This window comes from Neovison vison, chromosome 2 (genome assembly GCF_020171115.1).
Source record: "Neovison vison isolate M4711 chromosome 2, ASM_NN_V1, whole genome shotgun sequence".
Taxonomy (NCBI): Eukaryota; Metazoa; Chordata; class Mammalia; order Carnivora; family Mustelidae; genus Neogale; species Neogale vison.
Window position 1 is genome coordinate 71,182,542 of NC_058092.1, and position 18,005 is coordinate 71,200,546.

Below are 18,005 nucleotides of genomic sequence, written 5' to 3' on the forward strand. Positions count from 1 at the left end.
TCTACACTCGTGCAAGCATCTGGAGAGTTTATACCACAACTTGATGTGCAAGTTCTATAAATAGAAGATAACCAAAAATATTTTTCAAAAGAAATCAGTTGTATATTTTGAGAATCACAAGTTGTTGTTTCTTAAAAGCCACAGTAGCATTCAGCAGGAAATTTTGTTTTTAATTTATTTTAGCTGTCATCTCTAAGTCAGGGCCATTGCAAATATGTCAGCACCATGAGAAGAATAAATAAAATAAAATATACTCTTCTAAAACCACTCATCCCCAGTTGTAACTAATACATTAACTTTTAGGAGTAGGGTAACTTGAACCATCCTAAACTCAAAATGTAAGACTTTTCCACCCCCAAATCCACCCCCAGGAGGAATTAGATCATATTTGCATAATTAGGTGCAGTTATTTGATTCACTGTTTTGGTGGTTGAGATTTTCATACAAAGGAAAGATTCTAATTTTAAAAATTGTTTTTCTCAAATTTTCTAAAATAGGTATTTTGAGAGTATTTTACAGTAAAATACAAGTGACAGTTTATATGAAGTAGTAAAATAATGTCTTCAGAAATGAACACTCTAGTGTTACTTTAAAAACTAATGTCTGCTCCTGTTGCTTATCATCACCATTTTGAAATCTCAAAACATTTGGAATGCCAACAGGCTTTTTCGGTTAGCAACAGTGTTTTGGCAAAGGTAATTTACACAGGTAAAGAGGAAATAATAATGTATATCTTAAAATGCCTCACTTAAATACCACTACATCATTTAGGTGATCTTATCAAAGAATTTGTGACCCCTCATTTCCACTATTAGTTTGGTCTTTTCTTCATCATCACCATCACTCTTAGTATTTCTAAAATAAATGACAGTGTCCCACTCTAAGTTCATTTTGCCTAGCTTTTTACTATTTCAGCATTATTTAAATTCTGTTGTCTTCTTTATTTATAGATTTAGATATCAGAGAAATATCAGGAACTTCCAAACAAAAAGAAATACTGAAATAAATACTTCTTGAATTGCCAGGTTTTGCTCTCATACTTGACTATAGGAACAAGTATACATTCTGTTAATGCTGTCTTATCTCTGGAATCTTTTTCCTATTTCTTTTTAAACTCCTGAAGTCATTCTGTAAACAGAAGTCATTATGGAAACTTTGTGGAAAGAAGATGAAAAAGAGGAAACCTTTTAAATGATTTGTTATTTAACAGATCTTAAAACTTCAAACCATAGTTTCATAATGTAGCTGTTACTGATCACAGATAAACACCTGGTTTTGAATGCATTACTTTAGTGTACATTTTAATTTTGCTTCAAATTTAGAATATGAGATTTTTTAAAGCTGTTTGGATATTTCGTTTTTGGTGTTTCTTTTTTGTTTTTAAGTCTTTGTGGGTATCCTTTATGTGTAGCCTGTATTTTTTCTTTTCTCTCTACCATCAGTAGAGAAAACACAAATCTAGTAACATAAATCCTTATACCTGAAAACAGCCTTTTATTGAAGTCAGTTATATTTGAAATTCCACAAATCAGCAAGTTCACATTCTCCAGATGTCTTCAGTTCTTATAGTTAACAGTTTTGTTAATACCACTGCTGGCTTATTTATAATGAATATTTTCTCCTAGATTGATTTCTGTTTTACATTACTTTCAGATATGTTTTCAGGAATGGCATTTTTATTATTAGATTTGAAATTATGAAAGTGATCTCCATATAGAATAGTATTAGACCTTCTTAGAAATTTAAGAAAATATTTGCTTCTTGTTTAGAGGAAGTAAGTAGTCCTCTAGTTTATCATGGTTATGAATACACATTTCATGGTAACAATTGTTGACATAAGTCTGTGTTTTTAAAATATATTCTTACAAGACAAAATTTGTTTTTGTTTGTTTGTTTTAATTATATTTTCAGTGAAAGAGTTTCTAGCCAAAGCCAAAGAAGACTTTCTTAAAAAATGGGAAAATCCTGCTCCGGTAAGGAATATCTAAAATTTTCTACTATTTAAAAGTCCTGTTATATAAAATCATGATTCTTGCCCAGGTAATTTACTATTTAAGAAATTGTAAAATAGCATTAAACATTCAAGTAGCATTTTAAAAAGTAAGCTTAACATAGGAATTTTACCATAATATTATAACATTATGTTTTGATTTCCTACCTAATAATTTTATCTAGACCTAAATTGGAGAAGAACCTAATTTCCATTACAATATGTGATTACATAAATTTTGATACTAATTATAAGTTGCTACAAACTCTCCATATTTTTAATGTATAGTAATTTTGATTTGTGCCTTTGATACTATTGTGCGGTTTCAAATTCTTAATCACAAATACTTAGCTATTGGCAACATACCAAGTACACAGGGATCCTTTTTCATAAACATTGGATGGGGTAAATTCTACATAACTTAAGTACTTTAAATTGTAACTGAGATCTAAAAACCATGTATTAAAAAGAGCCATTTATGTTTGTCAAAAAATCTATTTTTAAAGTTAAAAATAATTAATGAACTTTAATACCAAATTCAATTTTGAACATCAGTTTTCCTACCACAAACATTTTTATTTCAAGTATCTTTTTCACTAAAAGTATTTAATTCTAAATATTTTTTGAAGATGCCATTATATCACCATTTTTTATAAAGATACTAAGAAGATTAAAAGCACGAACTTTACTTTAAAATATAGTTACTCTAGCAGTCGTGAGAAGTTAGACATTATCTAACATCAAACACTGAGGAAGGTGAGGAGGATGGCACATTTAAATGAAAAGCAGTAACTAACAAAAAGAGATGTTCTGTTTGTTGTCTATTACCTAAATCTGCTCCCATTATTTACTTGGGAACTATATTTAAACATTTCAATTGGTGTTGTTAAGACCAAAAAATTAAGCATTAATCCATAAAATTAAATAATTCAATCAGAATTCTAAGAGCTTTTTCTATCTTGATATAGAATCTCATAGCAATTTAAAATCATTAGAAATTTGAAATTAAATTTCATGAAACAAGTTTTATAACTTAGAGCTGTTCGCTCTCTCTGTAATGATTCAGCAAGAAGCTATGCTATGTCTCCAGTGGCAAGCTTTGATTTGTAATAGAGATTAAATCCAATGACCGTGAACTGCAGTAACTCTCCAGATCTCTTACTTCTATAAGAATCACATTACCTCATATTTTTCTCAAGCTAAATACTATAAAGACTGATACTCACAAATACTTTTTTCCAAGATTTTCATGAAGATCTTTGTAATGAAAACCTATTAAACAAATGGGTCATCAATTACTACTTGTGGCTATTTAGCACATAATTTCTTTTCACTAATTTTCATTTTGTTGTGGCAGCAACAAATTCAATAGATTGATGCCTCCAATTCTTTGCTTCTATGCTATAGCCAAAGCCAAACAAAGATGTTTGCTCATAACAAAGCATCTGTTGAGAGAGAAAAAGAGCCTGATTATTGTTCTGAGACTCTTTCAGTTATCTTTGTGGGAATGAGGAACTCTTCTTCCTTATTATTACAGTTTTAGGCAATACCAGGTTATTATAATATCAGAGAAAGAGCCATTAGGATCTTCATGCTGTTATTTTCTAGTCCTATAAGCTTGTATAAAGATAGAAATGAAGTAAGACAGTGCTGTCTTCAGAGGTAACTCTAGTGAAAGGACTCTGACCTTCAGGTTATTTATTCATTAGAATTATTTGTGAGTACAGTGAGACTATGACTTCCATGATTGTCCATGTCAATATACTGCTGGTCAGTATGAGATTATTAAAATATGGAATTTATTTACTAAAAGTTTAATACTAGGAATTCATATTGGAATTCATTATGCCCTTTAATATTTCAGCTTAGGCTCTTCTTTTCTCCCATTACTCTTGTGCTTTGTTTTGCAATATAATTCTCTTTTCAAATATTAGTTCATTTCTTCTTATTCAAAGGGAAAAATAGATCCAATAGCCTGGAATCTCAGTAGTCTTTTTGTATTATTTTTAAATGGATAATTTTAAATAATCTCTTCTGACTATATATAACTAAATCTATTATAGCTACCATTGTCTTATAAGAATTTCTAATTTTAAAGTTTATTTTATTTTTCATATATATGTAGAATAATGCTGGGCTGGAGGATTTTGAAAGGAAAAAAACCCTTGGAACAGGTTCATTTGGAAGAGTCATGTTGGTAAAACATAAAGCCACTGAACAGTATTATGCCATGAAGATCTTAGATAAGCAGAAGGTGAGTGTATTTGTCTTTATTTACCTGAAGGATAAACTTCAGTTTTATCAGCTAGATTATTAAACAGATGCAATATAGTGACTTTCCCTTGATACCTGCAGATAATTTTATTGTTGCATTTAATTTCTTTCTTATTTATTGTGACTCTGATACACAGTTAATAAGTATACGGGGATACATTATTATTTCAATAATGTTATTTGAATACGTTTGTGTATGTTTACTAACAAAATAATGAATTCAACATGTAAAGAACAGGCATCTCTACTACATTCTGCCTTGTGGAAAATGCAGAGATCAATTGTACTGGATCTTTAGATTGAGGTAACAGAAACTTTGTGATTTTATTTTATGACTTGTTTTGATTGACAGTGGAAGGCCTTTGTTTGACGTGACTGAGTTTGCTGAGTTTAAAATGTCAGTTAAACCAGAGAAAAAGTTGGAATACTAATACTATAAAAAATATCAAATGATTGTTATATACCTGAAACTAATATAATGTCAGATGTCAATTTTATCTCAATAAAAATATTAAATCGTTTTGAAAAACCAGGGGTTTTTTTTGTAGTTGTTGTTTTTAAGATTTTTATTTATTTATTTGACAGAGAGAGATCATAAGTAGGCAAAGAGGCCATAGAGTGAGGAAAGAAAGCAGGCTCCCCACTGAGCCATCCAGGCGCCCTGAAAAACCAGTTTTTAAGTTTTTATCACATATTGGTATATCTGATGAATCTGGATGTCTGAATTGTTTACACTTTGTTAAACTTCTGTTTTCCTGGTAATCACATACAAGTAAGGAAATGTGAAAGAAAATGGTAAATCTTGAATATTATCTTATAGTTATTATGTTCCCAAGAATGACATTTTGGCTTACTGGAATATAGAAAAAATATAGAAAAAAAAACAGTACTGAGCTGGATGTGGAGTGAACAGTACTGAGCTAGTAGTCAGGGATACAGATAGTGGCTAGACTGATGCTATCCAATAGAAATAGACTGTGAGCCACTTAAGTAATTTTAAATTTTTTAATAGCCACATTTAAAAAGTAAGAAGAAATAGTTGAAATCAATCTTAATAGATTTTATTTAGCTCAGTGTATCTAAAATATTGTCATTGCAACATGTAATTAGCATAAAAATGGAGACATTTTACTTTCTTCATATTGAGTCTTCAATAGCTGATGTATATATCACACTTACAGTACATCTCCATCTAGGTTAGCCACAATTCAAGTGATAAATAATCACATGTTAGTGTGGCTATCATGTTGGACAGCACAGCATTCGACTGGTCTGAAGTTCAGTCCAAAAAGTGCTTTAAAACAAAAACAAATTTAACCTCCAACATGAAAGAGTAATGACTTACATCTCTCTAAAATTAAAAACACCCATACACATTTTTAGTTGTGTATCTTTGTCTACTACCCTTTTTCATATAACCTTTTTAACCATGCTTCCTGAAAAAATAGTTTAATCATTCTATCCACTAAGTCACTTCCTCTTAAGTCTTTAACCCATGATAATTTAACTGTCTCCTTATTTATCTCCTTCCTCTTGCTATTCCACTAAAATGGCTCTGCAAGGGTCACCAATCCAGTGTCCTAATCAATAAAACCAGTGGCCTCTTTTTACTCATTTTTTTAAACGATTTTTATTTATTTATTTGACAGACAGAGATAACAGGTAGGCAGAGAGGCAGGCAGAGAGAGAGGAAGGGAAGCAGGCTCCCTGCTGAGCAGAGAGCCCGGATTCCGGGCTACGTCCCAGGACCCTGGGATCATGAGCTGAGCCTAAGGCAGACGCTTTAACCCACTGAGCCATCCAGGCGCCCTCTTTTTCTCATCTTATATGACATTATAGAACCTATGACTGTGCTGACCACTCCCTTGAAACTGTCTTGTCCCTGGACTTCTGACACCCTTTGTTCTTCTAATTATGCTCACTCCTCTGGGCTCTTCTTTTTTAGAGGCATTTTCCTGTTTACTCTTTAAAGATTGCTAATCTCAATCTCTGACTATCCCCTTTTCTTGTTTTCATGTTTTATACCCTCTCCCTCTGGACTCTGTCCAAGCTTCGATTCATCTTTGAGCCCTGTACCCCTAATTTGTACAATCTGAGCACAGAGCTCTTAGAGACTGACTAGTCCTTGCTCTAATTTTCTAGATGAGGTCATTGGGTCTCAGAGAGAGTAAGTGACTTGTACACTTGTACTGGTAACACACAAAATGCTTCAAAATTCTGATTTGAATGAAATATTCTTTATTAAATCTGTCATTAAAGTGTTATTATCTGGATAGGCCCTAATATTTTGCTATCTTTCTTAAGGAATTAATAGATTGTGCTTTAGTCATAAAATATTAAAGGGATTACATAATATGCCATTTTTACATTTAAAGTATTTAGGGAAGAAGTTTTTAATTCTTTTTTTTTTTTCTTAACAAGGCAGTGACTTGTTAAGTAAATTACTAAGAAGGTTACCCCTTAGATAAATCATGAAAAGAGAGTATTTGCCACCCTAAGTCATATCTGCTATGGCAATGCTCTGAATCCATTCATAATTAGGACAAAGACTTTATATTCTGAAACTTTTCAAGTTTATTTATTTGAATTTGATAAAGATAAGTAATAAAATAACACTCCATGATCCACCTTCTTTTCTGTTAATGAAGTTACAAGCCTTTCAATTTTGGCTTCTCCTATCTTAGGGTATATGGGTTAAGAGGAAAATATCAGTACAGAAATTAAGGAAATTGATTTCTTCATTCCATACGATTGTCAAGCATTGCTAGGAACTTCATATTTACTGTATCAGTGAATCTTCACAACTTTGCATGACATTAATCTCCTTTTTACGGCAGTGACCTTTCTATTCAAGTAGTTTTTCCAATATCAAAACGGCTAGTAAGATAAACTAAGAATTTGGCTAGGTTGGTCTGATTTCTGTGCCTATGTTTCTCCCATCCAAGTACTAACCAGGCATGACCCTGCTTAGCCTCCGAGATCAGAGATCAGGTGCGTTCACGGTGGTATCGCCGTAGACTGTGCCTATGCTTCTTAATTTTTCCTTTGAAATGTATTTGTAACTCCTAAGATCCTTTCTACCATCACCTAGTTTGGTTGGTCCCTCATTAATGTTAACTGGGTTTTCACAATAACATCTTAATTTCCACAACCCCAGACTTTGCACCTTCTATTAATTCACCTTCCTCACTGCCAAAAAAGTTTTTCTTACCATATCATGTAATTTTATTTACTCGCTCAAAAAGCTTCCTAATACTAATTCAATACAAGCAGAACTCTGCATCCTACTTCCAAATTCTTCATAACTATCTTCCATACTCTACCATAGTCTTATTTCACACTGTTCCCCTGCATGTCCTCTATACTCTACTTCTCTGATTGAAACTTGACTCCTCAGGAGTATACGTGCCATGCTGGGTGGGCTGCAGGAGTATGTGATGATATAGAGCCCATCTTCCTTATCAAAAAACTCCTCAAGTATTTGGCTAAAAGAAAATTAGCCAATAAGTAATCATTTGTAAATACTTTTAAATATACATATTTAAGCCAACAGAAATATTAAAAAGTAAATATAGATTTTATATGCATGTTGAAAATAAAGCATGGACTAAACCCCCAGGGTTACTTGTTATTTTTTTCTCTGCATTTAAGGGTATTTTCTTAAATACCAAATCTTGAGAAACACTGTCCTAAGCTTTTGTCAGATAAAACTAGCATTCAGACTTATCTTTGTGTATTGCCCCCTTCAGGTAATGGTTCTGGATATTAACCCTGACCACACTATCTCCTCTGTCTTTTCCTAATCTGTGTTATCTATTCATCTGTAAGGCTCAGATGAACGCTCATCCTTTTTAATAGATTTTAATAACAGTTCATATTTTTTTGAGCTTTTACTTTGTGCTTGGCACTGTGTTAATCACTTCACATGCATTATGTGACACAGTCACCTTTAAAGTATTATTATCAACGTTTTATAGATGAAGAATCTGGAATTAGATTATGTATTGGGCCTAACATAAACATTTTTTTGTCTGAACACTTACAACATTATAATTGGCAACTATTTGCATATTAATATTCACATATTCATATGCCATACTTCCAAATAGATTTTTAAAATTAACATATAATGTATTATTTGTTTCAGGGATACAGGTCTGTGATTCATCAGTCTTACACAATTCACAGCGCTCACCAGAGCACATGCCCTCCCCAGTTTCCATCACCAGCCACCCTATCGCCCCCACCCTCCTTCACTGAGAAAACCTCAGTTTGTTGCCTGAGATTAAGGGTCTCTTATGGTTTGTCTCCCTCTCTGGTTTCATCTTGTTTCATTTTTTCCTCTCTTCTCCTGTGATTCTCTGCCTTGTTTCTTTAATTCTGCATATCAGTGAGATCACATGATAATTGTCTTTCCCTGACTGACTTATTTCGCTTAGCAGAATAGCCTCTAGTTCTAAGTAGATTTTATGCAGCATTAAGGCAGACACTTCCTTGTCTTTATCTCAGTTGCATTATTATGCCTTTTATGTAGTAGTATGAAAACTTAATAAATTAGATCTTAATTAGTTAACTTTTTAAATTAACTTAAAAATTAACTGGGCATTTGTGCTTTGCCAGTTCATTTATCATATATATATATCATGTATCATTTATTTCTAATTGTTATGCCCTACATATGTATAGTTGGCTTAGAGATATAATGCAGAAAGCCTTTCTATTACAGTTTTTATTACTTATTTCATATTACTTGTTTACTTATTACATATTACTTATTTCATATTATCAATGCCTAACTAGAAGCCTACTATATCAAAATATATAGAGATAAGCATATGTTACGTCTAGACAATGAAGTATTATTCATCACTCAAAAGACATGAACTATCAAGCCATTACTAAGTGAAAGAAGCCAGTTTGAAAAGGCTATATAGTCTGTGATTCCAACTATATGACATTCTACGAAAGGCAAAACTAGGAAGATAGTAAAAAGATCAGTGATTGCCTGTGGTTAGTAGGGAGGAACGGATGATTAAGTGAAACACAGAAATTTTAGGACAGTGAAAGTACTTGGTATGGTATTATAATGGTGTACACATGTCATTCTACATTTGTCCAAACCCACAGAATATACAACACGGAGAGATGTGTCAGTGTAAGTTCATCACTTGTAACAAATGTATCACTCTGGTCAGGGGGGATGTTGATATTGTGGGAGGCTATGCCTGTGTGGGGAGGGGATTCTCTTGGAAAATCCCTGTATCTTCTGTTCAATTCTGTGAACCTGAAACTGTTAAAAAAAGAATAATAAAATAAATAATAAATTTTTAAAAATCTATTTTTTAAAGTAAATATAAAGCAATAGTAATCTTCCAGCTAATGTTGCATAATTTGTTGTAGTAAGTATGGACTAATTAGTTACGTAACTGTTATTTGAACAGAATTGGTCCGACCACTTCATATTGCAGTTAAAAAAACCAAAATCCTAAGGGTTGAAATAACATCTCCAAAATCACAAAACTACTTGATTAGAAGGCCTAGATTAGAATACAGATCTTCTGACTCTGAGTCAAGTATTCTTTGCTCAGTATTATTTTTATACTATAATTGTATATGCTAATAACTGGATGGTATATTTACCTTTCTCATTTATGTTCAACTTCTTGAATTCACTGACAATAATCCTCTAGCAAGAAAGAATGCTGCATTCTAATGATTTGCACATATACTGGACAATTACTTATATCTCCCTAAGGTCACCTCTTCTTAAATTAAAAATAGAATCAATGTGGGATAGAAACATAGTCTTTAAGAAGATAAGTTACTTTCTTCTGCTATGTATTTGATTGAGTAGACAATCCAGAGTAGCCTTGATTAATTCTAAATGACCTATTTGTTATAAGACATAGTTGGGTTTTTGCCGATATTTTGTGTGTCCTCTCTTGTGACTGCACAAATTAAATTTTTAGAATTTAATCTTGTATTTATTCAGGTATTAGGAAATGAACAGATTGCTCCTTTTTACCCACTGTTTTTCAGTTATTGGCTTTTCTTAAATCCTTAATTTCCTTGCTGATCTTCTGAAGACCTAAAATCAATACCAACTTATTGTAGTGATTTGTACCAACTACTTTAGTGGACTGACTATATAAGTCATTAGGAGCTAAGTATTTTCACATACCAGTTTTTTAAGTACTGCATTAGAAGTCTGTTTCTTCTTAGCTTTTACTTCTTGACTGAAAATCATAATTGACCTTCATAAGACCAAATTTTAAATCTTCTGTTAGGTATTTCATTTGAATCTGAGAAACCTCATTGGTGGTTATTATCACCCATATTCAACTTAGTTATTTGCTTATCCAAGCTCATTATTACATGAAAAACATTTTAAGTTTTTTCTTTTAAAATTATAGTGAGTTTTAAATTCTGTTTAAGTACGTTAAATATATTTATCTCTCAATCACAGGTTGTTAAGCTGAAGCAAATAGAGCACACCTTGAATGAGAAAAGAATATTACAGGCGGTGAATTTTCCTTTTCTTGTTCGACTGGAGTACGCTTTTAAGGTAGATTTTACAATATTCAAATAAAATATTTTTACCCTCATATATTTTTAAAAATATGAAACTGTGATAAGATTCTAAGCCAAATGTTAAACCTGGAGAATATGAATAAACAAAAAAAGTAATATATTTAGATTTTACATAATTAAATCCTATTGTGCTTATAAACTTAGGTTAACATTTGACAAGGTTTTGGCTCTCCCTAGGGAGATTTTTAAAGGTAATATGTAACTTCTCATGAGATGGTATTATAAATTCAAATATTTCAGTTTATCAGAATCCATAGAAATATCTTATTAAGCAGTTCTTAAACTCATGCAAATGACCACATATGTTCCTTTTAAACCTTTTCTGATACAATTGTACCATCTTATTTTCCTTAGTAATTTGTTCTAGTCTTTCCATTTATACAAGGCAGAACAGTCTTTGGCCTTCCATTCAGGTATCTCATAAGGTTGCACAAGATTTATTCTTGAAGTTGGCAGCTTTTCAGCTCTTTAGAAGGATTCTTGGCATCTCTGCAATATTAATTCATATAAACCATTTTAACATTTTTTCCTTTTTCTCCTTTATTCTTTAAATCAAATGAACTTTTGTGTATTTAGGATGATGTTAAAAATCATTAATCTCTCTGACCTAATTTAGTACATAAAATGTAAACATTATTAGTTTTGCAAATTGTTATTTTAACTGTTATTCCTTTGCATACACTATAGCATTAAGTCATTGCCTCAGTGTCTAATTGTTCAAAAGTTAGTGTTCCCTGCAAGGACAGGAACAGCAAAAATCCCAGACTAACTTGTGTCAGGAATACTAGGAGAAAATAAAAATGAATTCCCCATTGTTGAAAAATGAGAGCATCTTCCATTTATTCTCTATTTCCCAATGTTAGTAACCTCTCGGGTGGATTTCAAATTTGTCTTTTTCTAATTTGACATGGTATTATCTTAAAAATTTTTCTTGAAATAATCTAGGTTTTATAATTTTTATTTATTCTTTTTATTTGTTCATAGGATAATTCTAATTTATACATGGTTATGGAATATGTCCCTGGGGGTGAAATGTTTTCACATCTAAGAAGAATTGGAAGGTTCAGGTAATTAATATTTTACCCTCCTCAAATCTTTATATTCTGTGTGTTTGTTTAAAACCAATTTTTTAAGTTTTGTCAATGCTAAAAATTTATTTATTTTTACTTAGTAATATGTTAGCTATATGAAGAAATTATGTAGAAACATTAATAAAAGGCCACACCATACTGAGTTTTAAAAAAAATCAAATGAAAAGAGTACTGTGTGGCTCAGTCAGTTAAGCGTCTGCTCAGGTCATGATCCCAGGGTCCTGGGATGGAGCCTATGTCTGCTTCCCCCTTTCCCTCTGTCCCACCCCAGCCCACCCCACCCCCAACTCGTGTGTGCTCTCTCTCTCTTTCTCTCTCTCTCAAATTTTAAAAACCTTTAAAAAAATTAAAATGAAAGCACCATGATACCATTGTAAATATTCTACCCTTGGTAGGTATTATGAAGGTCCATTATTTAAAGAATTTCTAGAACACACAAAATTTAATTTAAACATACCAATATTAATTGAACAAATATTAATACAACTCTGGGAAAGAGGTTTGCATAAAGATGAAGATAAGTAAGGGAGTACCTAGAAAAGATAATAACAGTATCATAGTGATGAGATTATGAAAGTTTGTTTCAAACAAATTTAATTCTCCTTAAAGTTGTTGCTATATTGAGTTTTAAATATATACATGTAATTTGGCCATCTGGATGGCTCAGTCAGTTAAATGTCTGCCTTTGGGTCAGGTCATGGTCTCAGGGTCCTGGGATCAAGCCCCACATCGGACACTCTGCTCAGTAGGGAGTCTGCTTCTTCCTCTCCTTCTGCCTGCTGCTCCCCCTGCTTGTGTTCTCTCTCTCTCAAATAAATAAGTAAATAAAATCTTTAAAACAGAGTTTATGCCTTATCATTAGGTTATCACTGAAAAGACTACACAATTTTAAAAATAGATTCTGTTAACCTTACCTGTGTGTAATAGTTTGTAAGCTACTACTGTTTATTAGAAATCACTAACAGAATGAAGCTGAAACCCAGAGCAGGTCCAGCTTCATTTAGCCCATTATATGTCATCATGATGAAAGTGTGTGCAGGAGTTCAAACTGGGCTGATGGTAATCTGATTCAGAAAAAGATGAAGATTGATTCAGATTATCACAAGATCATATTCAATTATGGGCCAACATTAGAGTTATTTTAGTTACCTGAGGCCTAAGCCAAAATACATTTATTGACCTAATATGATAAGGCACCTAATATGTTTTGCTTTGCTAATGCAAAGCAACTTCTGTTTATTTTTAATGATTCCTTTCACCGATTTTCCTCTCTCCTACTACTCTTGTCCACAAAGACCCAAAATCCTCAGATTGCCCTTTGATAATTCAAAGTTGTACACTGAAGCACTACACCTAAACCTGTCTTCAAAAACTATTTTGTTCATTTTTTATAATTACTAACTTCTTTCCTTTGCAACTCCCCACACTCGTATTTCTTTAATACTTGGTACTAGGAGGAAAAACAAGTTGATTTCAATAATTCACACTGAGACACTGTCTTTTCTGATCTTTCACTTGTACTGCATGTATGCTTAAGAGGTTACTAACTCCTATCTTAGAAACTTTGAGGCGACAAGAATACTGAGTTCTTGTTGAGCATGGCTTAACAATATTGTTGAGCATGGCTTAAAGCTGTTTCAGCATATTCGGAAATATTTCAGAATATTTCAAAATATTTCAGAATATTTTGCTTTCATCCTTTAACAATTTGATTACAGATCTATGTAATGTTCATGTTCCTCCATTCAAATATCAGTGTGTGGAAATAAATATAAAATGCTTAGTGCATCTTATATTCTGATAAATTTATATTTATTTATAAGGTACTAAGTGCATCTTATATTTACAGATGCATGGAAAATTGGAGGGGACCTTGCAAGTCAAATGTTTCCAAAGTGAGGGATGTTTCAATGACAAGGATGATTCTTCCAGTTTCCCTTTAAAATGTCCCTCCCCCCCATTCCTTGTCATACAATGTATGATACAGATTTTACAGTCTTGAGATGGGGCTGGAACTCTAAAGGTATTATAAAATATTTTCCCCTAAAAGTATTTTTCTTTACATATTCATTTATTCAACAAATATTTCCTAAGCATCTGATATGTATCAGGCTAGAACCTAGGAAATATAGTGACAGGCAAAAGGAGCAGTATATATAATCTTTTTTGGAATTTCTATTTCTGGTGCTGAGAGATCAAATTAATGCCAGCCATCTTGAGGGAAATTCTATTCATAGTTCATGTTATTTATTGAGGACATAAATCTGAAAGTCATTGTAGTTTATCAGGCCATTTAGCAGAATTCATTGTATACACTAGCAGATGAAATAGAAACTCAAATTAGAAAATCAGTACATCCTTTGGAGTAATACTCAGAATGTAGCATCAACATTACAGTGATCTATCAATTGATCTAATTTGTGCATACAAGAACTGTACATGTTTACACATACTAGTTACACCTATGTTTATATATCTGTCTAAACATGGATAGTAAAAGATTTGGAAATTCAGACACTAGGATTGTATCTATGGTTTCTGGATAGCATTATGGGTGCTCTTTATTCTTCATCAATGTTTTATGATTTTTTTTATAATGAGATTGTATTATTTTTGTAATAGGAATAGTGTGGGTGAAATGGCATTAGTCTTCAGATTAATTCAGTTAAACAACTTCTGTGTTTATTTCTGTGAAATTCTTTAAGCACTTAAATTTCTGAGAAAGGTAGACAGAGCCTATCAACAGTAACAATGCCCAGATAAACCATGTACTTGACACATTTGCTTTTCAGTCATTCTCAAGGTCAGATATAAGTATAAAGACATCAATATCTTCTAATGTGGCCAATAATAATTTAAAATAAGATGACTATTTTAGAGTTATATTTTTCTTCAATATATGCTGCTTCCTAAGTATATTAAAAAGTATTATTATTTGAAAATAATTCAGAGGTTTAGTAAATATTCAGAAACTAACAAGATTGTTTATATATGTTTAAAAGAAAAAATTTCTTTTTGCTTCTAAAATATCTCTATCCTATATTAATTTTTTATATAATCTACTAATTACCATGTGTTAACTCATTTTATAGAAAAATCAATGTTTTTTTTCTTTGTAGTGAACCCCATGCACGGTTCTATGCAGCTCAGATAGTGCTAACATTCGAGTACCTCCATTCACTAGACCTCATCTACAGAGATCTAAAACCTGAAAATCTCTTAATTGACCACCAAGGGTATATCCAGGTATGACTTGAACACATTTATATAATGTATTTGAGAATATACTAGGTGAAAGTTGTATGTATTTAACCTCAACTACCAATATTGGATTTTTTTTTCCTTGAGCGAGACAATTACTTCTTCCTAATAGCTTAAATTGAGCTCATGATTCTGCCACTATTACAGAGACCTAAAATCCCATCAAGAATAGAACCTGTTTATACCTCCCATAGTCTGTAGCTGTGAACAGAACACAGGCTCCTACATACAGAAATATATAGAATAGCTAAATTTGTGAGTTCTCCTTTAGTGCCAGGCATTATTCCAAGTGTTTTACATGTATCATCTTTTTTAGTCCTTTGATAACCTTATAAAGTTAAGTACTGCTGTTATCCTCATTTCAAGGCTAACAAAATTAAGGCACAGCAGGTCACATGGGCAGTAGTGTCAGAATTTGAAACCAGCCTGTCGCCAGAGTCTTTGCTCCTTTAACACTACACTGCAGCTGCCAAAGGGCCCTGGCTTCCAGTACTGATCTAGTGGAGGTGTTTTCTTTCTGTGCTTCTATCAGTAGAGTGAGAGCATCCCTTTTTACACAGTTACCAATAGGTTCTCCTATTGATGCTTTTGCACTTCTAATGACATAATTCATGGCAGAGGATATCCTGGACTCAAGGAACACTTTCGGCACTGCTTCATTTTTGTTAAAACTATCTAGTGTTACCTTTTTTGATGTTTATTTCTTTGTTTGAGTCGGGGAAAAGTTCTCCAGAATGAACCTTCATTCACTAATAGTGGCCTGCATGGATTAGTCTCAATTACATTGACTTAATTTTTTTCCCATGGTTTTAATTTTAACCCTGATTTTTAACTTTCAACTTAAGTATGATAAATACATTTATTGTGAATTCATGAATGTTCACAAGTTTGTTTGTTTGTTTTTTTCTTTCATAGGTTACAGACTTCGGGTTTGCCAAAAGAGTTAAAGGCAGAACTTGGACATTATGTGGCACTCCAGAATATTTGGCTCCAGAGATCATCCTCAGCAAGGTATATTTATAATCCCATTAAGCAAGAAGTAAAAATATAAGGCATGCATCACTGTAGACTTTTAAAAAAGAGTTTACTGATCTAATATTAAACTTCTATCTCATCTAAATTATGAATTTGTCTAATTACTAAAATAATAATTACAATCTACCACTAATCCAGTAACCTCTCTATTTTAACTCTGGATCTAAGAGAAAGAGTATGGTAGAGCATAGGAAATATAGTCAATAATAACTCATGGTCAATGATAACTTTGTATTGTGGCACATGGTAACTAGATTAATCATGGTAATCATTTCATAATACATATAAAATGTAGAATCACTGTGTTGTCCACCTGCAAGTAATACTGTATGTCAATGCTACTTCAAAAAATATAATGTGAATAAATCTAACCTCTAGATTCATGTTTTTTCTTCCAATTTTACTGAGACTAAGTGCCATAAATCACTGTATAAATTTAAGGCATACAGCATCATGGTTTGATTTACATAGACTGAGGAATAGATTACCACACATCATATCATATAGACGTAGTAAAAAGAAAAGGAAAAGTCCATGTTTTGAAACAAAAAACATAGCCTTTTCATAATTATTCCCAGTAACAGGAGTGTGGGAAACTTTTGCATGTGTTATCCCACAAGGCAAATGTAAAAATGATAGGTACTAGTTCTCAATTCTTCTTCTATTTCAACTTTACCACTTAAATGAAAGAAATGTAAGCAGAGTTCTTTTTATTTTAAACAGGAATACCATAGATATTGAATAGCCTTTTTAAAGATAGTTTTACTTTTCAAAGCAGTGTAGATGTCGTGAGAGAAATTTGTATCATTATCTAAAAGGATGGTTTCTGTTCTGCCATCCCTATGCTGGGAAAGCTAGAAAGGAGAAATTAACAATGACTGAACACAAATAATGCCAAGAAAAGAGAAAGGGACAGCACACATGCCTTAATATTTACAAACTGGAGAACGACCCCTGAATAATTGAAATTTGGCTAACCTATATATACCTAAATATAAGAATAGAATAAAATGACCTCATTCAACTTTCCTCTCATTATCTTTATAATTTAAATCATCTATAACTTCAGTCTTTTGTAATCTAAATATCATTGCTGTTAACACATTTCTTCTGTGAGAACATTTAACAATATGATGACAGAATAAGCACCAAAACTTTAAAAAATGTGGATATATTATAAAAGTAATGATGTTCATTGCACAAAATCTGGAAAGGGGAGAAAAATAAAAAGAAACAACCCAAAAAACCTGTCAACTCACCATCCAGAGATAGCCTTTTTTAAAAATACTTTTTAATATATTTTTCTGTGCATGTTATCATAGTTGAGATATAGTGAATGTATAGTTTGTACTCAGCTTTTTTCACTTGAATGATAACAAGCATGCAAACATCATTCTAATGGCTTATTTGCAAATGTATGAAAAAGTTGCCATTCTTCTGTTGCTAAATATTCAGATCATTCCTTTTTCTTTTTTATTTTGCTGTTCTAAATAACTGTGATAAACATAAACATTTTGTGCATAAAGCTTTTTCTGCATTTCAAATTATTTTTTCAGGACAGATTCCCAGAAGTAGAGTTACTGGGACGAAGGGTATGAATATTTTTAAGTCTCTCCATAAATATTGCCAGAGTGCTTTCCAAAAACATTGTAACATTTTACACTCCTATTAGCAGTGTGAGAGTGACTGTTCAGTCACACTATCCAGCATTAGATATTCTTATTTTTAAAATCGTTACTAATTTAGTAGGCAATAAATGACAT

At 32.1% G+C, this 18,005-nt stretch overlaps 1 protein-coding gene across 6 annotated transcripts in view; it reads left to right on the top strand.

Moving 5' to 3' along the window:
- The window catches only part of PRKACB (protein kinase cAMP-activated catalytic subunit beta), a 126,836-nt gene that overhangs the window by 84,987 nt on the left and 23,844 nt on the right, over positions 1 to 18,005 (top strand). For all 6 annotated transcript variants that reach the window (XM_044238577.1, XM_044238574.1, XM_044238575.1 and 3 more), the window contains 6 exons: positions 1,912 to 1,973; positions 4,116 to 4,244; positions 10,731 to 10,829; positions 11,840 to 11,922; positions 15,066 to 15,192; positions 16,123 to 16,218. In XM_044238577.1, the coding sequence (XP_044094512.1) occupies positions 1,912 to 1,973; positions 4,116 to 4,244; positions 10,731 to 10,829; positions 11,840 to 11,922; positions 15,066 to 15,192; positions 16,123 to 16,218 (596 nt within the window). The remainder of the gene's footprint in view (positions 1 to 1,911; positions 1,974 to 4,115; positions 4,245 to 10,730; positions 10,830 to 11,839; positions 11,923 to 15,065; positions 15,193 to 16,122; positions 16,219 to 18,005) is intronic.